This window comes from Oncorhynchus mykiss, chromosome 15 (assembly GCF_057628025.1).
Source record: "Oncorhynchus mykiss isolate SJ-2025 chromosome 15, ASM5762802v1, whole genome shotgun sequence".
In the NCBI taxonomy this organism is placed as follows: Eukaryota; Metazoa; Chordata; class Actinopteri; order Salmoniformes; family Salmonidae; genus Oncorhynchus; species Oncorhynchus mykiss.
In genome coordinates this window covers 30,014,073-30,040,000 of record NC_143036.1, presented here as the reverse complement: position 1 = coordinate 30,040,000, position 25,928 = coordinate 30,014,073, and the positions used below count along the sequence as shown (strand labels likewise).

The following is a 25,928-nucleotide window of genomic DNA, read 5'->3' as shown; positions in this document are numbered from 1 at the left end:
ACACACACACACACACACACACACACACACACACACACACACACACACACACACACTTGTTTACAAAGTCAGAATCCCAGCCTCTGTGAGACACATCCAGGCAGACACTCATGCTGCTGCGCCGTGTGAAGCCCAGCTGTCAGACGCAGAGCTGCCGAGCTCATCTGAAACATGAATGAAATCTGCCTGCGTTGGAGGTACATTGTTTTTTTTTTAAATAACCCGACAGGCTTCTGTTGTGTAAAGACTGTAGACAGTTCTGCTGTCTTCACGTGTTGTTTGAGGGGAAGAGAGTCATCCATTTGCATTTGTGTGTCAGCTTCAAAAAGGCATTATCCCCCGGCTTCTAATTGTCTAATTGCAATCCTCTGTATATGCACACAAAACTGAGCACAGCCACTAAACAGCCTCTCAAGAGACGGAAAACTTTAAATGGATCTTGGATTATACCAACTGAAGTTTTTGGTGTCATATTTAAATTAAACATATCTGTTAGTGGGTCTAGTGGCTTGGGGGTACAGAATAATACGGTTTAATACAAGCATCCTGTGTCTGTCTCTCGCCTCACTCTGTGTGCGCTATTCATTTATTTATCCCCAACAGCAGGGATTAAAAGATTCAACAGTGATTTTGGGTTGGATAGGAGTTTTGCAGCAGCTAGAGGGGTTTTTGAAACTCAATCATTTATACCACGCTTGGCATTTGAATGAGATACCACCACAATATTTCCTCTTAACCTTCATCGAAAACTCAATTTCAGGAGAGATTGTGGCCACTGCTTTGGCTGAATTGCTTTGAGAAACACATTGATGTAGAGGCTAAACCCAGCAGACGACCCAACTTTACCCAAACATCCTTTCCTCTTTTTTTTGTAATCAAGCCTTGAAAAATACTGGCTACCCTAGCGCTCCACTGAAGAAAACACTCTTCTTGCTGTTTCCTCCTCAGCGATGGAGAGCTATCAGCAGCACTCACACATACACACACAGTGGTGGAAAAAGTACCCAATTCTCATACTTGAGTAAAAGTAAAAGATACCTTAATAGAAAAAGACTCAAGTAAAAGTGAAAGTCACCCAGTAAAATACTACTTGAGTAAAAGTCAAAAGTATTTGATTTTATATATACTTAAGTATCAAAAGTAAATGCAATTGCTAAAATATACTTAAGTGTCAAAAGTAAAAAGTATAAATCATTTCAAATGACTTATATTAAGCAAACCAGACGGCACAATTGTCTTTCATTTTTAATGTATCGATAAGCAGGAGCACACTCCAACACTCAAGACATCATTTACAAACGAAGCATTTTTCTTCAGTGAGTCCGCCAGATCAGAGGCAGAAGGAATGACCATATGTTGTCTTGATAAGTGCGTAAATTGGACTATTTTCCTGTCCTGTTAAGCATTCAAAATGTAACGAGTACTTTTGGGTGTCAGGGAAAGTGTATGGCGCAAAAAAGTACATTCTTTTCTTTAGGAACCAAGAAAAGTAAAAGTTGTCCAAAATAGAAATTGTAAAGTACAGATACCCCCCAAAACGACTTAAGTAGTACTTCAAAGTATTTGTCCTTAAGTACTTTACACCACTGCTCACACAGCAGGACGGACCAACAGCCTTCAAAGGAAACCACGAGGGACTCTGCTGGAGGGAAGGGAAACACAGAACTCACCGGGGGGAGGATAAGAGACTGACCGAGAGGGGCAGCACAGCATGGTCACCAGGGCTGTCTCTTTTGTGTTGCTACTTAGGTATTAATGATGACTTATACTTGTAGTGTACAATTCCCCAATGTCACAACAGTAACTACTAAGTCGGACATTTGAGGTGAACAGAAAAGTGGAAAACAAGATTTAAACAACATTCTTTATTTCAAATGTAATCAAAATGACAGTAGTTACAGAAATTACAGACAGCTAGGGTACTGTGTGATTTTTGAGTCTCTCGTTGTCATGTCCTAAAGAGTTTTGTAATGAGATCGGAAAACAAAACATAGGGTCACAGCTTCCTCCGTCCTCCATTTTGAGTTCAGGCAATCACCGTGGAACAAGACTTGTACCTGTATGAGCTACATTGTTCGTTTTAAGTCATTCGTCTGTAGAAAAAGCAACAGCACTCTGCAGTATTCTAATCTCAACAACAGCACAACGGCTGCGTTTAGACAGGCAGCCCAATTCTTATATTTTTTTCACTAATTGGTCTTTTGACAAAGATCTGATGTGAAAAGATCTGATGTGATTGGTCAAAAGACCAATTAGTGGAAAAAAGATCAGAATTGGTCTGCCTGTCTAAACGCAGAAAATGTTGCTTTTCTTATTCTAAAAAGCATGTTATGAGAATGTTGGTTGAAAGCAATCAGGCCATTCAGTGATTACTGGAGTGACTTGAATATGCTTTCTTCTCCCAAACAACTAGTTTGAAAGTGTTGCAATCACTGTCTAACGCAGACTGAACACTTAGGCCTACTGAATGCCCCCCACTTCATCCTCCAAGTTTGTTTACAAAACTCAAACCCCTCTATCAGCTCTATCCTCGGGCCACTTCGCCTGCGTCCCAAATGCCAACCTATTCCCTTAAAGTACACTGCTTTTCACTAGAGCCCTATGGGCCCTGGTCCAAAGTAGTGCACTAAATAGGGGATAGAATGCCATTTGGGACATACATTTGAGTGGTTATAAAAACATTTGCAGTTTTAGGTGGCAGCAGAACAAGCAGATGTCCCAGAGAGCTCAAACAACACAGCATTTCTCCACAAGGGAAGACTGAGCAAATCTCAAAGCAGTGTCTGCGTCCCAAATGGCACCCTATTCCCTGTCTAGTGCACTTTGTAGGGAATAGGGAAGCATTTGGGACTATGGTATTTGGCTGTAGGCATGGAAAATCTGTGAGGGTAGTCACGTGTGCCCCCCCCCTCACCCCCCCAGCCCATCGACTCTTTAACACTGTTTTGGAAAATAAGCGTAATGTTCAGTAGATGGTTGCTGTGCTCAGTAACTCCACCTCTGTAGATGGACTTGTTATGAATGGAGTTGTGTTGAGTTCTGGCGCAGCTGATTCATCATCCTATACGAGCATGTGCGCGTGTGTGTGTGTGTGTGTGCCTATGTCTCTGCGTGTGTTTTGAGTTGAATGTAGGCCTGTGGTGGTGTGCTCAAAGTGGGAGTGCAATATGAAAATAGTGGTTTGATTCAACGTCAAGGGGCGAGATAGATTTGGACTTGGTGGGGAATGAAGTGAGAGATTGTGAACATGGGACACAGAGGTCTCCACGGTAGAGAACGCCGTAGTATGTTGACAAAATAAACATTGGGATGGGTCTTTGGTCTCAGTGCAATGGGGGATTAATTAATCATCAATGATGTAACGCTAAATAATTCCCAATCATTATCACTACATTTAAAAAAAAAATAAAAAATGCATAATGAAGTTTGATGAATGTTATATTGCACATTTGAGATATATATATTTTGTATAATCTATTTATTTGTAATTCTAAATAGTACCGTGTGTATGTACCATTGTAACCCAAGGCATATTTCCCAGCTCAATCTACAAATGATGGTGAAATACATTTCATTGTATTTGTTCGGTCAGTCTTGGTACAGTATACAAATCAGAATTTTGTTTGATTTGATCAATGTATGAAAGCCTTGTCCGTTATAATCGACCAGCAACAGCAGTTATGCAATGATTGACACATTCATTCACATTTGAAAAAAATAATAATAATTGAGAAGGCCACTCAAAAAGAAAAACAAAATAGTCATATAATATATCATATGTATGCTTTTTCATTAATAACCCGAATCTGCAAATGTTTTGAGAGTCAATCTACAAAGGTGTAGGCCCATGTATATACATTGCTATGCTAGGGTTAAATGGCATGTACTAGTCAGCCATTCATATTGACTTGGAACAGTATGGAGGTTAGAGATTTCCTAAAAAAAAATGCATTTTTGACTCTAACATTACGTTTGTTTAACGTTTCGGCAGATATCTCACTCCATATAACACGAATCCTCCAGTCCTGTACAATTTAGATTCTTCTTCAGGTTGAAACAGCAGCAGGTCAAACTGCTATTGAAAACCACACTGTATACCACAATTCAAAACCCAGGCAAACTCATGCCAGGTACGTTTTTTAATGTATCGCCAACGCGTCTCATAACATCTTGTTAATGTACCTCAGGTCAACCAATCAGCATCAATTACACAGAACCAGCTCAAACTGACCCACCTTCAAGCAGGTGGATATCTAATCACACAAACACAACACGCACACAAACACTCAATCACTCACATATAGACCATGCATACACACAACCACACACAGTCACAAGCGCCTGTCTTGCAATTTTGCATTAGTACCACAAGTCAAATGAACTAAAGATATATGTGCATGGAAAAACCTTTTGTGCAAAAAATGTTTGAGCAGACTCCAGTCAAGGAAATAATGGCACGGCAGTACTGAAATCACTGTAAAAAAAAATAACAACAACATACAGTATGTTAATAAGGGAGCAATCAAACCAATGAGAAGAGAAGAGTGTGCCCATCACCCCATCGTGGAAAACAGAGGTTCTCTCAGTAAGCAAAAACCACACAATCTTTGACAAAATGAGAAAAAAAAGAGATGCCAGAGCTGAACAAAAGAGACAGAACTGAACATTTCCAGACTTGCAGACTGCTACTCCTTGGTGGGATGAGTGGCAGTAGCAAGAGCATATCACACTATTGAACCACACTATGGAGTAAAAGCTATGGTAAAGAAGCCTTATTGTGGTAGTGGGAAGCAAGACAAACCCCCCCCACACTGATTATGAGAAAACCCAAGTAAAAAAAGCAACAGAAACAAAATACGAAAAAAGTACATTTGCAAAATCCCAAAAGGATGTAAAGTCTATATAACCTCACCAACATTTAAAGTCGAGATCTCTGTTCACATACTCAGTATTGTTTCTGAAAAATATATTGTATAATTCCACCTACTCCCCCAATGCATCACAGTTACTCTGTACAACCCACTCAATAGCCTAGTTTACACCTTGTGCTAACATGTGAGTTTCGTGATCTGATCAATATGATCCAATCACTATCCGATCAAGGTTTTTTCGCCTCCACACATAGTATTAAAATGTGTCTCTTATCCGTCCACTGTGCCCGCATTGTGACCAGATTAGCTCATGCCTCCCTGTATGCAAATTATTTGACAGATATTCTTTAAAATAATATGGATGATTTGTTTTAAGACAGTTACTGAAGCCCCTAAGTCAATTTTGATACCTGTAAATTGTTTTAAAGGCCGGTATTATGATGATTTAAATGGTTTGACCATCCACATCTGTTTACACTCAATCGATATCCAGACACAATGCGTGCTTGACTACCTCCGGAGGTGGTCAGGAAGATCTGATCACAATCCGATCACAATGTGTCTTTTAATCATCTACACATGTCTTAAAATGTTGGCACGATCAAAATGTGGACAAGATCAGGACAAAGGACGCATGTTAGCACCAGGTATAAACGTGGCTACTTTCCCTCTGTCCCCAACAAGTCAGTCAGTCAGTCACTTCAACCAGCACGAGTGTGAGACTTTGAGGACTTGGACGAAGAGCTGACTTGAGATCCGTTTTCAAGGTTTACCTACAGCACAGTCCCTCTGGCAGTGACCCTCCCTAAGCTCTCAGATCAGCTCTCTGTTGGACAAGCTAGGGTTGAAGATGGTAGTCCACCATGGTAGTCCACCAAACACAAGGCCCACTCTTCAACAACCAGCAAGAGTGTGGGGTTTTCAAATTAACACCTCCACAATTTTCTAATTTAAGTTTACAATCTTGACAGTGAGTGTTTTAATCAACAAAACAAGAGACCAGCGTCAATCAGTCGCCATGGGTATGGCAGATTCGGAAGGCCTGATTCTGGGGCAATACTGGTGTGTCAGTCCCTGTGGAGCGGGCGCAAGGGGGGCAATACGGGAGGGGGGAGAGCGACACGGCGGGGTGTGTGTGTGTGTGTGGTGGGGGGGATGCCCTTTAGCACTGCTCAGACTCGATGAAGCCCTCTTTCTCCTGGCCCACGGGCTCCACCTCCGCATAGGCCGGGTGACCGGACCCTCGGCGGAACTTCATGGCCGGCCACCTGCTGGGACGTCTCTGGAGAAGGGGAAAGGGGTCACAGGTTAAGCCGGGTGTACAGTACAAGATTTTAGCCCCAATTACATTTTTTTTGAGATCGGAGACAAAATCCCCATGTTGTTGCCCACTCGGGGTGTGCAGCTGTCACCGACGCTTGCTTAATGTGAGCGGGTCAGAGACAGAGTCTGAGGCTACCGATCATGTCTTTTTGCTGTCCCAGACATTTTCAAACATGTTTAATTTTATCGGCACAAAATCTGCAAAGCTCTTGTAGTGTGAGATATGCAACAACAAGTTTTGAGAACAATGATCAGCAATTGCCAATGAGAGCTCGCCAGAGAAGAAGCCAGATGACATTGTTTCGCATCACCCAGAATATAACTCTCGAGCAGGAGCGATGACTACCAGTATGCATTTGTACTTGCCTTTAACCAAAGCCAAAGTGTCAAATCGTTACCGCTCTGAAGATCACATTTAATGTTATTCAATTCAAAATGTTGGATAGAAATGTCAACTCTGCATGGCAAGCGTAAATGTCTGACTGAAAACTTATGAGGCTGCTTTGAGCCACAGCTTGTTCTAGCTACATTAACAATCTTATCACGTCATTGTTTTGCAAGACAATGTGGTGGTACGGAGAATCCTCACGACCAAGAATCTTGTTGTGTGTGACACCCCACCAGATCGTTTGAGTGTGCGCACCACTATGTTGGCAAGACAAAAAAACGACACGAAAGACACCCGTTTAATGTGAAAGGCTCAGCGATGTAAGGATTTTGACAGTCGTGTAGTGTCCACCCGGCCTTAGAGGACCGTATATAAACATGTTAGAGGTCATGAGGGTCATTGAGGTCTCAGACTAGGGTCAAAGACCAAAGGTTAGCAATGCCACTGGCCTGTGCCCAGGGTTAGGCCACTGTGCTACGTCCTGTGTCAGCTGAGCTGTCAGTAGCTAGCTTGCCCTTCTCATTTGAATTATGATAGATCGCGTTAGTAATAAGCAAGGTACATTGTATCACAGACGGCGAGAAATAATATCTGAGGTATCTTAGGCATGCATGATTGAAGCCGATGTATTGAATGAGATGAATTGATACTCGCCCGTTTAATATATACCATGTACTAAACCACTCGGTGAGCGATGAAAGCATTTGAATTCTCTCAGGGAAATTGTTCCTTGTTCGAGGGATTGGCTCATGGTGCGCTATTGACCTTGAAGATTATGCGTTTGTCGTTTATTTTCTCTAGATGTTTAAACATCAATCCGTCTCATTACAGTTTCCAAACCGTACAAATTAAACCGAAACCATTTCCTTGTCGAAGCATTCGTAGGCATTTATCAACAAAGAACCAAGCCTGCACCCTGTGAAAGCAATCATGCATTTTTATGAGTTGGAGAAATGGATAAAGTGAAAAACTATGAAGTGTGCTATCCTTTACAGTGTGTTTTTGGCGGGGCTGTATCCCAAGGGGCACACTATCCTCCATAAAGTGCACTATTTTTTAAAAGAGCCCTATGGACCTTGGTCAAAGGTAGTGCAATTTGGGACACATACGGGGCATCTGGTTGTTGGCTGACATATATCCTGACCTGGGAATTAAGTATCTGCTGGGGTAGATTAGGAAAGCACACATCATATTCAAACCTGACAGGCAGAGCGAGAGAGAGAGAGACTACCCTCAGGCTAGCATGGGTGTCGGCCTGCTGTTCTTCAGTACTTCAGGTACTTCAGGTCACATATCTGACCAACATATAGACACTCCAGACCAAAGGGACTTTTAAATCTAGTGGATACTTTGGACTTTTGAGAAGTCAAAGCAATACCCGTCTTTGTACATTAACTTTTTATTTTTGGGGGAAGAGTGGATGGAGAGTCACTCTTCTTTGATATGTTTTATCCTTTAGGGACACACAGATGAGAAGCCGTGGGAGATAGGTGAAGAGGAGATATCGTGAGACGGGTGCTCCCTTCACAGGGATTGAACCCCGGTCTTCTGCAGGGAATCGCAAATGTGCATTGAGCTGCTAGTAGCCTCTCATAGAGTAGTGATAGTGCTAAGACTCACCTCGATGAAGAATAGGCTTGCGGCCGAGGTGGGGTGATGGTAGATGTAGACGGTGACCAGGACTGTGGCAGCCATGATGAGCATGACCATGAGGATGCCCAGGATCAGTCCAGTGTGCAGGGGGTGTGTGCCCTTCCGCTCTGCAGAACTCTCCTTTGGCATCGCTGGAGAAACACAGCCAAAACACCCTTTAGAATCTCTCTCTTGAACACACAGACCCAAACACTCAAGACACAGCCACCCGCACACGCACCCATGCACAAACAATTGGCACAATCCGTCTACCAGGTGCTTAGAGATTGAACACACACTTTCACTGCATTTTTCCTATTCAACAGTAGGGGACACTCATCACTCATGGATGCTGCTCGTCTCTGTTTCTTGTCACTGTAGGGCCTCACTCTTCATAAACAGGCCTGACGCTTGTGATTAAAAGTTAATTTGAACAAATGATATGATGCTGAAATTATTATTGTATACTGTAAATGCCTTGTTCAGCATTTACAGCCTAATCATAACAACTCTGGTAACAATTCTCCTCCAACCATTCACGGAAGGTTCCGGATCTAGCTCAGCCTTCAGCAGCAGATACGGTGTATATGTGTGTGTGTGTGTGTGCGTGCGTGTGTATTGAAGGAGGAGATTAGCATCGTTGTGGCTTAGCCTGTTTAGCTATTCATGAGCAGCGTGCTTCAGCAGAGGCATGAGATATAAAATCTAAGTTTAGTGGTTGTGTACACTGATTTAGAGTTGTTGTAGCAGGTGCGGCGAAAGGTGCAGATAATCCCAAACCAAGGTTAGCACATGGTGTTATTGGATGGGAGAAAATGGACGGAGATATTGAGAGTTATCAGACACTCTTCAGTAATGACAGTCCAGTTTGATAAGGTGGGTGTGTGGAGAGGAGACTCCATAATGATTGACTGTCCTACGGAGAGCCATAAATGAATGTGAATGTGTCATCTTCAAGTCTGTGGGACGAGACAGAGTCAAACCTGTCCAAACTGGGTTGCCAGTTATGAATCACTAACTGACACCTCAGTATTTTCAGCTGTTTGAAGCTGGTGTACAAAACCGAAAGTTAAAGATGCAAAAATAAAACTTAAGAACAGAAGGCATAGAAATAGCGCACATAGAATAGATCTCCCGCTTCTTAGACTTGCTTTCTATGAGAATGGCAGCTCTATAACTCATATTTCTATGTGAATTTTTACGGGTCACCCAAAAAGTTACATATTGCATCTTTTAAGTTTGAACTACCAATACTACTTCTACTACTACTAGTCAATTGAAACCTGCCCTCTGTCAATCAAAGCTGAAAGCCTGATAATAAGATAACATTGGAACACCCTGTTCTATATTCTCATCATGTTTGATTCCCACTGATGTGTGTGTTTGTGTCTGTGTGTGTGTGTGTGTGTGTGCGTGCATGCGTGCGCGCGCGCGCGTGCGTGTGATTGTGTGTGAGCCCCACTGGAGGCTGGCCCATTGATCATAGCAGGAGTGAGCTAATGATAGTGATAGTGATAGTGATAGTGATGACCCTCACAGCTTTTTTTTTCTCTCAGCTCCTACAGATTTATGGCAGCATTCCTTTCTGGGTCTATTTATTTATTGTGCTTGTATATTTATTTTGTTTACTTTTCTATTCTCTTTCTTGGTTTAATTAGTGACCAGCCACCCACCAGTGCCCCAGGCAGCTCCCTCCTCTCCTGGCTCAATGCCTTATTGATCTCCATCATCACACAGGAAAACAGGGAGGTCCAGAGTGCTAATCAAACCTGTTTGCTAAAACATGGCCTGTCAAAGTGGATTTACATACAGGTAACTGCCAAAATAATGGAAACAAGTGAGTAAATGAGGGATACAAAGTATATTGAAAGCAGGTGCTTCCACACAGGTGTGGTTCCTGAGTTAGTTAAGCAATTAACATCCCATTCAATGCATTTGAAATATGTATTTTGTCATTTGTATTACACTGGGCTAAACTAAGCTCCAATATATTATGTAACAACATACTTTTGAGAGCTATAACTTATATTTAAAAAAATTCTAACGGTTCCCAATTTTGTGGCCCCATTTGACCCTGCATTGGTACCAGAAGTCTGATGGCACTATAGTGTGATAAGACCATCTGCTAAATTAACTAAATATAAATGTATACATTGCATTCGGAAAGTATTTAGATCCCTTCCCTTTTTTCACATTTTGTTAGGTTATTGCCTTATTCTAAAATGGAATAATCCTCGTCAATCTACACACAATACCCCCTAATGAAAACAGAAATACATTAATTACATAAGTATTCAGACCCTTTGCAAGAGACTTGAAATTGAGCTCAGGTGCATCCTGTTTCCATTGATCATCCTTCAGATGTTTCAACAACTTGATTGGAGTCCAGCTGTGGTAAATTCAATTGATTGGACATGATTCGGAAAGACACAGACCTGTCTATATAAGGTCCCACAGTTGACATTGCATGTCAGAGCAAAAACCCAGCCATGAGGTCGAAGGACAGTAGAGCTCCGAGACAGGATTGTGTGGGTACCAAAAAATGTCTGCAGCATTGAAGGTCCCCAAGAACATAGTGGCCTCTATCATTCTTAAATGGAAGAGGTTGGGAACCACCAAGACTCTTCCTAGAGCTGGCCGCCCGGCCAAACAGAGCAATCGGGGGAGAAGGATTTTGGTCAGGAAGGTGACTTAGAACTGGTGGTGATGGTCACTCTGACAGAACTTTAGAGTTCTTCTGTGGAGATGGGAAAACCTTCAGAAATACAACCATCTCAGCAGCACGAGTTTGTGGGGCCATTTAAGGTCAACCCTCCCTTATAGGTTACTGCTTCCCACTAACTACCGGATCTCACCTTTTCATGTTTCTCTCCTCAGGCCGATGGTTCCTGGTCCCCTGGATAGTGGGAAGCTGGTTCCTGGTCCCCCATAACGTAGCTATGCTTGGGATTGGGACTTTTATTGTGTGTGTTTGTGTGCGTGCGTGCGTGCGTCTCTGTGTTTGTTTGAGCTCTTTGTCTCAGAGCACAAAGATTTGGACCCAACTATAACATAACCTCTCTGTACAAAATGTCTTATCCACTGTGTTACAATGAATTGGGAAAATCCTTCATCAGTCCCTCATAGGGGGACATACCCTTCTCCTTAGCAGAGATGATCCATTTGGCAACAACAACAAAAAATCTAATTCCCTCTCAACTACTTCATAAAACCAAAACTGGGGCCCAAAAAACAACACCACCACCAAAAGTGAAACTAGAGCTGGAATGCCCCTTTTCTCTTTTTCTTCCCTGGAAGGCAATTTGTCTGTGTTTGGGAGAAGAGTACAGAGTCAAACTGCCAATCCTTACACTGTTGGAGGCAGCTACTCCACAGTAGTGCCTAGGCTGTTAGTCTGAAGTGTTAGCAGATCCGTTGTGCACCCAGAGCTCAGAGTGAGAGGGGAACTTGTTTTTGGAACAAATGTCACGTGAAATATGAAAGCAAAAATGTGTCGTTATGGTACACTTTTACGCGGCTTTTTAAACACACAATGCTCTCAGGATTTGAACTGCCATGGAGTGCATTCATCTCTCAGCAGTGCCACCAGGTACTAATTTGTTACCAAGAACATATATCCAAACACTCTCAAAAATAAGAGTGTGGTTACAATACAATGTTCCCTGATTTACAAACATATTAAAAAGGTACACGTAAGGCACCTTCAGAAGTACACATTTGAATTCACATTGTACTGCTCGGTACCTTTTAGAGTACATGTGCGGATAATCTAGCATATGTTTCTACACAATATATGCAATATAAGGTACAATCATTACTGCACTTTGAAATATAGGTGGAGTTGATGTGCTGGCTTGGGCTCATTAGCATTTCTGGTGTAAAATATGTTGTATTGTGGCAACCGTCAGTGGAAATGTTATGTTGATTTAAGGTTGAGCGCCTGTTTTGACACTGTCAGTTCTGCAGTCTTTGTATGAACTTGTGTCAAGAACTGCACTGTTCAGATGTTACTGTGCATTTACCAGTAGCTTCATAGCAGCTGGTTCACAGAAAGTTAATGTTACATTTTCTATAACTTACTATCAACTGGCTGCAAGTCAGTTATTGCCAATTTCACAGTAACTTATTCTAGCTAATCTGTCACACTTCCTGGCCTGATGGCAGGCAGGGAAGTGAATATTACAATGACATTGTGACTAGCTATAAAATAAATACTGTATGGCGCTTTAATATCACATGCACTTATGTCAGCCGTTAACAAGACTTGAGGACTGACCGTGTAGAAACGTACTGTTTAGGAACAGAACACATTAACTGGGATAACAAAAAAAAACAAGAGCTTGTTGAAAGCTACCCGTGCAATATTCTGATAAACTGCCGGTACTACAGTATGCTGCCAATTAGCAAGTAATGTTGCATGTTGTCTACAGCCGCCACCCACATAGCTGATGTTTTGACGTGTCGGAGGTGGAGCTGCGTTCAAGCTGTTCAATTCACAAGCAGCTCCCGGCGTTGTACCTAAAGTGGACATTGTCATTGGCAGCACGGAGTCGCATTAAGAGAAATCCCATGCAGCCTTGTTCACAAGTTGGAATACTGGAACGTGAGAAGTAATCTACACCTCGATTCGGCTGATAGAAATCCTCCTTATTTTGTCGAATGATTTTTAATTTAAGCGTCATTATTTATATTTAGCCTTCCCTTTCCCATTCGGAACTTCTAACGCCAGTGGGAAGGGTGTAGCTTCGTGACAACAATCACAACGATTTGACAGCTCCAATGAAGTTCCACTTCTGACACCGCCAAAAACATTAGTTATGCGGTTGTCGGCTATCGCCGTTTGACACTTGAACTGATTGAATCTAGGCCTTATCGAAATCGGAATACAGCAGCATACTGTAATTTTATAGAAATAACACCTTCAAGTATATTATAAGAAAAGTGTTAAAAAGTATTCTTGGCAATATATGTATAGTCAATCGCCATTATGTCCACAGTCATGGGGGTGCAGCAGGAACATCAGGTACCTAGCAACCAAGAGGTTGGAAGTTCAAATCTCAAATTAGGTAATTTAAAAAAACTTTTTTTATAATATGTATTTATTTTTGTGTTATTGAAATTGATTTACCTCAGTTTATTTTAGTTAATACTTTCTCAACACTTTTTCTTGAAACTGCATGGTTGATTAAGGGCTTGTAAGTAAGCATTTCACTGGCTACACCTGTTCTATTAGGTGCATGTGACAAATAAAATTAGATTTGATGTTGTTTCATGTTATCGCATGTTGAAATTTTGTGTCCCCATGTTGTCATATGTTATCACATTAACTTCACATTTTCGTATGGGGAGGCACATCTAAGCCACTTGGGTTGCAGAGACAGTGGTGTGTATACATCTACATATTATCCACATTGGTTCACAAAGCTGAAAGCTGGCAAAACAATAGCCTGAAAAACATAGTTATAAGTGGTGGCATTTTAAATCGAAGTACAGTTGAAGTCGGAAGTTTACATACACCTTAGCCAACTACATTTAAACTCAGTTTTTCACAATTCCTGATGTTTAATCTGAATAGACATTCCCTGTCTTAGGTCAGTTAGGATCAACACTTTATTTTAAGAATGTGAAATGTCAGAATAATAGTTGAGAGAATTATTTATTACAGCTTTCATTTCTTTCATTACATTCCCAGTGGGACAGAAGTTTACATACACTCAATTAGTATTTGGTAGCATTACCTTTAAATTGTTTAACTTGGGTCAAACGTTTCAGGCTTCCCACAGAGCTGGTGACAGAGCTGGTGTAACTGAGTCAGGTTTGTAGGCCTCCTTGCTCGCACACGCTTTTTCAGCTCTGCCCACAAATTTTCTATAGGATTGAGGTCAGTGCTTTGTGATGGCCACTCCAATACCTTGACTTTGTTGTCCTTTGGAAGTATGCTTGGGGTCATTGTCCATTTGGAAGGCCCATTTGCGACCAAGCTTTTTCTTCTTGACTGATGTCTTGAGATGTTGCTGCAATATATCCACATAATTTTCCTGCCTCATGATGGCATCTATTTAGTGAAGTGCACCAGTCCCTCCTACAGCAAAGCACCCCCACAACATGATGCTGCCACACCCGTGCTTCATGGTTGGGATGGTGTTCTTCGGCTTGCAAGCCTCCCCCTTTTTCCTCCAAACATAACGATGGTCATTATGGCCAAACAGTTCTATTTTTGTTTCATCAGACCGGAGGACATTTCTCCAAAAAGTACGATCTTTGTCCCCATGTGCAGTTACAAACCGTAGTCTGGCTTTTTTATGGCAGTTTTGGAGCAGTGGCTTCTTCCTTGCTGAGCGGCCTTTCAGATTATGTCGATATAGGACTCGTTTTACTATGGATATAGATACTTTTGTACCTATATTGATAGGTATAAGATATATCTGATCTTGTATCAGAAGCTTCTAAAGCCATGACATAGTTTTCTGGAATTTTCCAAGCTGTTTAAAGGCACAGTCAATTTAGAGTACGTAAACTTCTGACCCACTAGAATTGTGATACAGTGAATTACAAGTGAAATAATCTGTCTGTAAACAATTGTTGGAAAAATGACTTGTGTCATGCACAAAGTAGATGTCCTAACCGACTTTCCAAAACTATAGTTTGTTAACAAGAAATTTGTGGAGTGGTTGAAAAACAAGTTTTAATGACTCCAACCTAAGTGTATGTAAACTTCCGACTTCAACTGTACATCAGTACTGTCTGGAAAGGAATAAATTTAATGATACCATTCAATTTAGTCCATTCCAACCATTATATGAGCCGTCCTCCTCGCACCAGCCTCCACTAGTAGTCTCAGTGTCTCAATCATGAGAAATGGGTGAATATTCTTCTGCTACTGCTTGCATGGCCTTGAAAGGTGGACATGTACACGGTCTTAGTTCATTGTTTATTCAGTCTAATGAAGCAAAGTCACGTCATGACACAGCCACATGAATGGGACTGTGGGGGTCATGGCTGACATAGATGGAGTCCAACATTGAACCATCTCAGTATGATCCATCACGCTGTGTCCTCCTCATAAACGCTCTTACTACATTAACCTGCTTACTGAGCCTTCAGACAGCAATAAAAACACATTAGCGCTTGGAGATAGAAGATGAATTGAATGACCGTGTGGACCCAGACCACGCTATCCCTTTTAGCACCATATTACTGACAATACAGTGTCACAGGGCCACAGCCATCCTCTCACCTGGCTAATGTGTCTAGCAAGGCTAATCAGCACATATACTGAGGTTGTGTCCCAAATGGCACCCTTTTCCATACGGCTCAAGTCAAAAGTAATGCGCTACATAGGGAATCGGGTGCCATTGGTGACGCAGCCTGAATCATTCTGCTAGATTCAAAGGGAGAAAGAGCCTATTTCTCATCCTGATTTTAAATGGAGGATAAGGAGTGTCCTGTCCTCTTAGAGTTGCCTCTGCTGTGAGACAGTATGGTACATCCCTATTGTCTCGTATCTTATCACTTAGCCGCGGCTAATCGCCTTAGCGTTTTCTGCCATGCTCCATGTTTCCCAAGGTTAAAGGACACACACTAATGGATCTGATAGAAATTACACTAAAAACAAGCCCAAAGCTAGGACACGATGCAGAGAGATGATGGGTACAATGTAGAGTGGATGAGATGCACTAAATATGAAATACTAAATACACAGCTAGCATTGCTTAAATTGTTGTTGTTGTTGGTATTTTCAGATTTTATTGAACAGATAGTGAGTGTAGATGACATTGGGGGAAGATAGAGGTTGTGTCAAAGGCCTTTAAGCCAGATGCAGTTAAGTTTAGCCTATTCAAACACCCAGCCCAAACAGAGAGGGATGCTATGTTAGCTAGCTGGCTATGGCTATCCAACACTGGAACTCTTCCAAATCAAGGTAAACTTTTGGTTTTATAAATGCATTGCCACCGGGACCCACTGGTGTAACTGCTAAACTGCTTGCTGAATGTACACTGTACTGCATGATTGTAGTAGGTTTACTAACACGTTAGTTGAAGTAGCTATGTTTACTAGACTATGACGTATGCTAATATGGTGACAACGATGTAGGCTGTGTGTAGAGGTTAGCAGTTATCATATTAAGGTTTGGCTTAGAAAGTAGTTTTTTTGTGCCTGGTCACAGACAGCTGATGTGTTGTGCACTGAAGTCCACAAGGGTCAGAGGAAGAGCGAGTGTAGATGCGAGAAGGAATTATACAACGATCAAAGGGATCATACTGTTTCTATGTGGATGCTATGAAAGTGAACTGTGTTTGTGTGTGAGATCAGGGGTGTATTCATTCTGCCGATTCTGTTGAAAAACCTTTCTTATAGAGAAGCAAATGGAACAAAACAGGGATAAACATACCTGAATTTGTCCAATAGAAACTAATGATTACACCCTAGATCAGCTAGATGCAGGCAAGAGTTTGTAAGGAGGTATTGAATATGTCTGTGTCTGTCACCTTGACTACACAAATTTCTCTCGACTTGTAAACTTTGATTCATAGGATGTAGCAACCTCATGATGGGTATAGTGAACGGCACCGACCGCCACTGTTCCAGGTACCCTTTTTGGTTCCAGGTAGAACCGTTTTGGGTTTCATGTAGATCGCTCTGTGGAAAGGGTTCTACATGGAGCTAAAAAGGGTTCTACCTGAAACCAAAAGGGTTCCACCTGGAACCTATTCAAAAGGTTTTCCTATGGGGACAGCCAAATAACCCTTTTTGGTTCTAGATAGCACCTTCTTTTTCCTAAGAGTGAAGATGTGTGCTAAACCTGCGGCCACCACAGGAGGTTGGTGGCACCTTAATTGCAGAGGACGGCCATGTGGTAGTGGCTGGAGCGGAATTATGCTGTTTCCATGTGTTGGATGCCATTCCATTCGCTCCATTCCAGCCTATATTATGGGCCGTCCTTCCCTCAGCATCCTCCACTGGTGGCCACTGCTATCATTACTTTAGACACCCTCTCCATGTTGCAGACGCATGGCTTGGATACTGTGTACGTGAGACTGGTTTGTGGTTGTAATCTCTCACATGCACACTGTTCACCTCAAGACAACATGGTGTGGTTTGGCGCTGCAGCAGCCTTTGGCTGTTTGTGGATTCAGTACGTTCCCAAGATGATCACATTGGCTCGTTCCCTCCCTTTTGGCTTTCACCTTAAGCCCAAATCCCTTCCCAGCACGCTTCCCACACAGTGAATGCATCCCAAATAGCACCCTATTCCCTACATAGTGCACTACTTTTGACCAGAGCCCTATGAGCTCTGGTCAAAAGTAGTGCACTACACAAGAAAAAGTGTGTCATTTGAGACGAATCCTGTGAATGCGGAGATGTCCTCTCGTCTGGCTGATACCCCAGGTTTCTGGGAAGAGGCTGTGCCACAAGTCAGCAAGTGAGATAGGCAATGTTTGGGCAATGAAAGGACGATAAGAGATTTCCAATTCCTCTCCAGCAGGAAATTAAATATTTGAGTGCTTCACTCTGGAAGTGATAGAGTCGGGACTCATTTTGGAATTCAAATGTCACTCTCTCACACTCAAAGACGCACACACACACAAACTAAACACAATGTGGGTAAAGCTAAACAGCAGAAAACGTTTTTATATTTTTTAAATAGATCTGTGTTGATGTGTGCAGGTAGCAGAGTGCAGAGGGGGCCAAATACCGGTTATGTATAATACCTGTATAAGTTTAAATGGAAATGTGAGGGAGATTGTTGACCACCTCTGCCTCTATTGAAATCCCCCTCACTGGAACCCCCCTCAAATTCCTGCTGACATTGAGTTAATTTGTGGAGGATCCCCATTAAAACAATACATTTTTCAAAGTGGAGGCAACAAGGGCAAATTAATGATGTTTGAATTGTGGTTAACGCACCAGTTTTGAGAGCAGTGGTCTCAGGAACTTGCTGACATTCACAATGCACCTCCGTTTTATGTCCTGTTACACCAACACTCTGAGAGAGAGTTAATTCAACATTAAGGCAACTATGAAGCTCTATCCTACGTGTCCATGTTCTTGAACACCTTCCCCTCATCCTCCCTTTCCTGCCTCCCTAGCACCCACATAGGCTGTGTCTATTGCTGAGCATTTAGTGCTTTTTGAGGTCTGTTCTGATTCGGTTGGGTTTTTAAGAAACTATCATCGTTTTGGATTTCAGTTTAGAATGTTTTAAAAACATTAAATGCATTACGAAATATGACCTTGAAATGATTCCAGGGATTAAAATATTGAGAAAATGTAAATTGTCAAAACATTAAAAACATGACATTGTCTAACAACACCGCTCCCTCTACACAAGCATCCCGAGTGCGCGCATAAGCTCCCATTAGGCCTACAGAAATACATGCGTATAAAATGTATCTAACTGATGGGATACATGAGCTACATTCCTTGCCAAAGGAGGACAGTATTATCACAAATTCAAAATGGACTGGATGATTGAAGTAGGGAAATATGTGTTCCAACAACGAGCTGCAGTCTTGGAATAATTTCATCCCTACTCACCAAACAGATGGTGTGGCCGTAATCCATCACCATGCAGTATTCAATGTGGAATTGTCCATTAGGAAAATGATCCATTAGGAAAATTCCAAATAAACTAAATCAAACATCTGTATATCGAAAAGAAGACCGATTCTGTTGAAAAATAAAACACTAATATATCCCCCTGAGTCAATACATGTTAGAATCACCTTTGGCAGCGATTACAGCGATTACAGCTGTGAATCTTTCTGAGTAAGTCTCGAAGAGCTTTGCACACCTGGATTGTACAATATTTCTTCAAGCTCTGTAAAGTTGGTTGTTGATCCTTCCTAGACAGCCATTTTCAAATCTTTCCATAGATTTTCAAGTCGATCTAAGTCAAAACTGTAACTAGGCCACTCAGGAACATTCAACGTCGTCTTGGTAAGCAACTCCAGTGTATATTTGGCCTTGCGTTTTAGGTTATTGTCATGCTGAAAGTGAATTTGTCTCCCAGTGTCTGTTGGAGAGCAGACAAAAACAGGTTTTCTTGTAGGATTTTGCCTGTGCTAAGCTGTTTTCTCTAAAACTCACAAATAGTTGCCGATGACAAGCATACCCATAACATGATGCAGTCACCACTATGCTTGAAAATATGAAGAGTGGCACTCAGTGATTGTTTTGGATTTGCCCCAAACATAATACTTTGTATTCCGGACATAAAGTTGATTTCTTTGCCAATTCTTTAGCAGTTTTACTTTAGTGCCTTATTGCAAACACTTTTTGAATATTTGTATTATGTACAGGCTTCCTTCTTTTCCCTATGTCAATTAGGTTAGTATTGTGGAGAAACTACAATGTTGTTGATCCATCCTCAGTTTTCTCCTATCACAGCCATTAAACCCTGTAACTGTTTTAAAGTCGCCATTGGCCTCATGGTGAAATCCCTGAGTGGTTTCCTTCCTCTACAGATACGCCTGTATCTTTGTAGTGACTGGGTGTGTTGATACACCATCCAAAGTGTAATTAATAACTTCACCATGCCCAAAAGGATATGCACTTTTTTTTTACCCATCTACCAATAGGTGCCCTTCTTTGCGAGGCATTGGAAAACCTCACTGGTCTTTGCGGTTGAATCTGTGTTTGAAATTCAATGCTCGACTAAGGGACCTTACAGATAATTGTATGTGTGGGGTACAGAGATGAGGTAGTCATTCAAAAATCATGTTAAACACTATTATTACACACAGAATGGGTCCATGCAACTTATGTGACTTGTTAAGCAGCGTTTTACTCCTAAACTTATTTAGGCTTGCCAAAACAAAGGGGTTGAATACTTATTGACTGAAGACATAATTTTTAACAACATAACATTTTTAATTTCCACTTTGACATTATGCGGTATTGTGTGTAGGCCAGTGACACAAAATCTCAATTTATTCCATTTTAAATTCAGGCTGTAACACCACAAAATGTCGAAAAAGTCAAGAGGTGTGAATACCCCTGTGTCCCAAATGGCAAACTTACTATGGGCCCTGGTCAAATGTAGTCCACTATAGGGAATAGGATGCCATTTGGGACACAACTACAGTGCCTCCAGAAAGTATTCACACCCATTGACTTTTTCCACATTTTGTTGTGTTGTACCGTGAATTTAAAATGTATTAAATTGAGATTTTAGACACCATGATTGATCAGTCCCATCCAGAAGCTTGGTACAGAGCCATTTCAATCAGCCTCTGGATGAGGTGCTTCAATGAGCCGCTCCTTCCCTTGGCCTGTCCTCCCCAGAAATCAAAAAGCGATCTGCTTTCTGGGGCAAGCAATCTGTCAGCCATAAATACACAGACCGCAGCCTTGTAAACAGACCCCCATATACTCTACCCAACATGCAGCAGTACAGAGAAACACAACTGTCAACAGTCCAAGGATCTAGGAAGGAAAAGAGAGGCTTACCTCCATTGTCTTTGAGATGCAGAGCAATCTTGGTGTCATCTGTGGAAAAGAGAGAGAGATAGAGGGAGAGACAGAAACAGAGAAATGAAGGAGGTATAGAGGGTCAGAAAAATGTTTGTCTGTGATTTATGTTATCCTTACAGCCGTAGATTTACATATAGAGTCCCTATGTCTATTATATAGCAGAGAGCTGCCTGCCTGCCAACAACAACAACTATTGATCTTAACACTGGTGAAGAATGTCAATCAAATATTCTGAAATAATCATCACTGACTATTATTACACAGGTTTATAGCAAATGTCCTTTTTTTTAGCATTCTAATCTTATAATTACCATTATGATTATAATCACCGGATAATCTTGGGTTAAAAGTTCATTTTCTACACTTAATTTGCAATGAAAATGAATGTTTTGGATAAAATGCTTCTCCCATGCATAATTCAACAGCTAAGATGCAGTCTGGGGTTAAGCAACTATGAAACATGTAAATTCACTGTGACCCACTTCTCTGAGAGAGGGGTGATATGAATTTACACACCTCATAGGATCCACATTATGCTAATGTGCCATATACATGAGCCTGTGAAACGCTATGCGTGCTATTCCACCATATCAAAACTAGAAAGAGCCTTGAAAAGGGGTCTCAACTGAGTAAATCTATTTCAAAGGCTTTTTTTCATTTACATTTCCAAGATCAAAGATAATTTAATGCCTGCAAACATTTCCTAGTCTAAGAAATGTCACGGCCTATGCGATAAGGTGTATGAGGGCAAGGCAGGGAATCAAAGTCATTGACCAATCCCGTGCCAGTGATAGCAGTAAGAGAGGGAGGGAAGGGGAGAAGAAGGAGAAAGGGGGGGGATTGGGAACAGGAGAGGGAAGTGATGGGTTCTCACACCTCCTAGTAACAGAGCTCTCCCTCACTCACTCGCTCCCTCCCCCCTCCCCTAGTAGCACGTGCCTCTGAACCGCCAAGCACACAAGCTGAGAGAACTGGGTCGGAGGGGGGAAACTGATCCTCTGTGCGTGTCAGGAAGTGTGAGGGTCTCTGTGTGTCACACAGAACCCCCAACTTTTTTTCATGCTGACACACCCACACATCGCTGGGGTTTGTTTTGCCTCTCAGCTGGATCTCTCTCACACTCCTTTCCACCTCTCTCCAGCGTTCAAGCCATCTGTGGTCATATCATCACCTCATCCACCTCACTGAGTGAAGGTCTTAAAGGGGCAAACTGGTATAGGTACGTAAATGTTTTGACTTTTGAAGAATATCATTTATTAATGCCTCACGAGCTTTGCTGTTTTTCTAACCCCAGATTGCCCGTTTAACATTGGCTGAGAGAAATTGGCATTTCCCTGCAATCTCTACCAAGAAGAGAATTGGAAGTATAAAAGAGAAAAGGCCAAGGACTGAAACACTGAATGTAAGACAGAGATTAGGAGAATGAAAAAGTAAATCCTACAATTTGTCATTTAGAAGTCAGAAAAGTGGAGCTGGATGCCATTGATGTTTGTGTAGTGGGTAGTACTCAGAGCCAAAACCATAGGCATCCGCTTTAGAGATCACCACATACTGGAGCTGGATCCAGACCCATTTAACCCAGAACCACCGGGCACCAGTTCTACAGAACAGGAACCAGAAATCATACGTTAACTCACCATTCCAACCACTGCCTAAGACACCGTTAAACACCACTCTGCAAAAACAAGAAATTGAGTCTGCCTTTATCCTACAGGTTTAGACTCCATTTTCCCATCAATTCTACAAGCCTGGGAAACCAAAGAGCACCTTACCATATGAACTATTATTAATGTCTGAGGGCGTACTCAATTATTCTGCCCATTCCATTCCACTTCACAATTCCACTTCACTTCCCTCGTTTTATCAATCTAGCTAACCTCCCTCATTGTGGTCGCAGATTCATACAGTGATGCATTCCTATAAAACATAATCCGTTGTCTGCACGCATTAATAAGATGAATAAAGATGGCGTCGGAGATGAAGGATGACGTTTTGTGTGTTCCTAACCAATTTGTTTTTTGTTTGTAACTTATTTTAAAACTTATTTTGCACATAATGTTGCTGTAACCGTCTCTTATGACCGAAAATATATTCTGGACATCAGAACTGCGATTACTCCCCATGAACTAGCAGAGTCCAATGTGAATGACACACTACTTTCCCGGGAACAGGCCCAGATCCCTGTCATTTGCGTGAAGAGAAGGCGGACAAAAAGGGTCTGGAGGGCAGGCTGCCTTCTGAGAATTCGTAGGCGATTGAATAAACCCCCACTTCCTTCCATTCTTCTAGCGAACGTGCAATCTTTGGAAAATCAAATCAATGATCTACGCGGAAGATTTAACTACCAACGGGACATTCAAAACTGAAATATCTTATACTTCACGGAGTCGTGGCTGAAGGACGACACTATCAACATACAGCTGGCTGGTTATACGCTGTATTGGCAGGATAGAACAGCTTTGTCTGGTAAGACAAGGGGCGGCAGACTATGTATTTTTGTAAATAACAGCTGGTGCACGATATCTAAGGAAGTGTTGCTTGCCTGAGGTAGAGTATCTCATGATAAGCTGTAGATCACACTATCTACCTAGAGAGTTTTCATCTGTCTTTTTCGTAGCTGTATACACACCACTACAGACTGATGCTGGCATGAGTTGTATTCTGTCAGAAGCCATGGATTACAGGCAACATCCGCAATGAGCTAAAGGCTAGACCTGCCGCTTTCAAGGAGCGGAATTCTAACCCGGAAGCTTATAAGAAATCCTGCTATGCCCTCCGACAAACCATCAAACAGGCAAAGCGCTCTCCGCAGCCGATGTGAGTAAGACCTTTAAACAGGTCAACATTCACAAGGCCGCAGGGCCAGACGGATTACCAGGATGTGTACTGCGAGCACACGCTGGCAAGTGTCTTCACTGACATTTGCCAGCACGGACATCTCACTGTCCGAGTCTGTAAAACCAACATGTTTTAAGCAAACCACCATAGTCCCTGTGCCCAAGAACATTTATGGAGGTGGTCCCTGTACAGGGACCGCTCAGCGGAAATTTCAGAGCGCCACCTATAGTACTTTACTTAGTACTCGTTAAATCTCAAACTTTCATAAAAATACACATGCAAGGTACTGAATTAAAGCTGCACTCGTTGTGAATCTAGCCACCAAGTCAGATTTGTAAAATGCTTTTCGGCGAAAGCATGAGAAGCTATTATCTGATAGCATGCACCCCCCAAAATACCAGCACGACACGTAAACAACAGATTTTGCGGTAGACGGCGCTACCCAAAACGCAGAAATAAAATATAAAACATTCATTACCTTGGACGAGCTTCTTTGTTGGCACTCCTATATGTCCCATAAACATCACAATTGGGTCTTTTTCCCGATTAAATCCGTCATTGTATACCCAAAATGTAATTTGCTGAAGGCCAGTCTGATGCTGCAAAAAGTCAATTTACAAGACGCAACGTCACTTTTTAAAATTACAAAAGTCGCCTATAAACTTTTACAAATCACTTCAAACGACGTTTCTAAACCAACTTTAGGTATTAATAAACGTTAATGATGTATCAAATTGATCACGGGGCGATCTGTATTCGATAGCAGCAAGTCTGGAAAACATCGTCCATTTTTTCAGTTTCACAACATACTGTGGTGCGCCTCAAGAAGGGAGGGGTCTATTCGTGTTGTAACCAAGGATAAATTATTTTTTTTATTTTTATAATTCTGATATTGATAGCAATGGTGACATCGTCTGGAAGCTGTAGGCGTTTACAGGGTGTTCGCATATATTTTCTCTCATCTTAAACAATTCATTGAATGGCGGACAAATATTTTTTGTTTTGTTTTTGGTAAACAGTTTTACCAGGGATTTTTACTCCTAAACACGTTCTGTTATAGCCACAGACCCGATTTAACCAGTTTTAGAAACTTCAGAGTGTTTTCTATCCACCCATACTTATCATATGCATATACTATATTCCTGGCATGGGTAGCAGGACTTTGAAATGTTGAGCGATTTTTAACAAAAAGCTGCGAAAATTCGCATCATCCATAACGTACATACCCCAACCAGAAGCCATGAATTACAGGCAAAATACGCACTGAGCTATAGGCTAGAACTGACGCTTTCAAGGAGTGGGACTCTAACCCGGAAGCTTATAAGAAATTCCGCTATGCCCTCCGACAAACCATCAAACAGGCAAAGCGTCAATACAGGACTAAGATTGAATCATACTAGACCGGCTCTGACGCTCGTCGGATGTGGCAGGGCTTGCAAACCATTACAGACTACAAAGGGAAGCACAGCTGAGAGCTGCCCAGTGACACGAGCTAAACTACTTCTATGCTCGCTTCGAGGCAAATAACACTAAAATATGCATGAGAGCACCAGCTGTTCCGGAAGACTGTGATCATGCTCTCCACAGCCGGTGAGTAACACCTTTCAACAGGTCAACATTCACAAGGCCACAGGGTCAGACGGATTACCAGGACGTGTACTGCGAGCATGTGCTGACCAACTGGCAAGTGTCTTCACTGACATTTTCAAACTCTCCCTTTCGGAGTCTGTAATACCACCTTAGTCCCTGTGCCCAAGAACACTAAGGTAACCTGCCTAAATGACTACTGACCCGTAGCACTCAGGTCTGTAGCCATGAAGTGCTTTGAAAGGCTGGTCATGGCTCACACTTATCACCATCATCCCAGACACCCTAGACCTACTCCAATTTGCATACCACCCTAACAGATCCACAGATGATGCAATCTCTATTGCACTCCACACTACCCTTTCCCACCTGGACAAAAATAACACCTATGTGAGAATGCTATTCATTGACTACAGCTCAGTGTTCAACACCATAGTGCCCTGAAAAGCTCATCAATAAGCTAAGGACCCTGGGACTAAACACCTCCCTCTGCAACTGGATCCTGGCCTTCCTGACGGGCCGTCCCCAGGTGGTAAGGCTAGGTAACAACACATCTGCCACACTGATCCTCAACACAGGGGCCCTTCAGGGGTGCGTGCTCAGTACCCTCCTGTACTCCTTGTTCACTCATGACTGCATGGCCAGGCACGACTCCAAGTTTGCCGATGACACAAGTGGTAGGCCTGATCACCAACAACGACAAGACAGCATATAGGGAGGAGGTCAGAGACTTGGCCATGTGGTGCAAGGATAACAACCTCTCCCTCAAAGTGATTGTGGAGATGATTGTGGACTACAGGAAAAGGAGGACC

General features: G+C 42.1%; 1 protein-coding gene across 1 annotated transcript in view; it reads right to left on the bottom strand.

Annotated features, from left to right (window-relative positions):
- Positions 1-1,850: 1,850 nt before the first annotated feature.
- The window catches only part of plxdc2b (plexin domain containing 2b), a 171,133-nt gene continuing 147,055 nt past the window's right edge, over positions 1,851-25,928 (bottom strand). The window contains exons 12-14 of the mRNA XM_021562992.3: positions 20,668-20,706; positions 8,203-8,366; positions 1,851-6,153 (exon numbers count right to left, since the gene is read on the bottom strand). Of these exons, the coding sequence (XP_021418667.1) occupies positions 6,034-6,153; positions 8,203-8,366; positions 20,668-20,706 (323 nt within the window). The 3' untranslated portion in view covers positions 1,851-6,033. The remainder of the gene's footprint in view (positions 6,154-8,202; positions 8,367-20,667; positions 20,707-25,928) is intronic.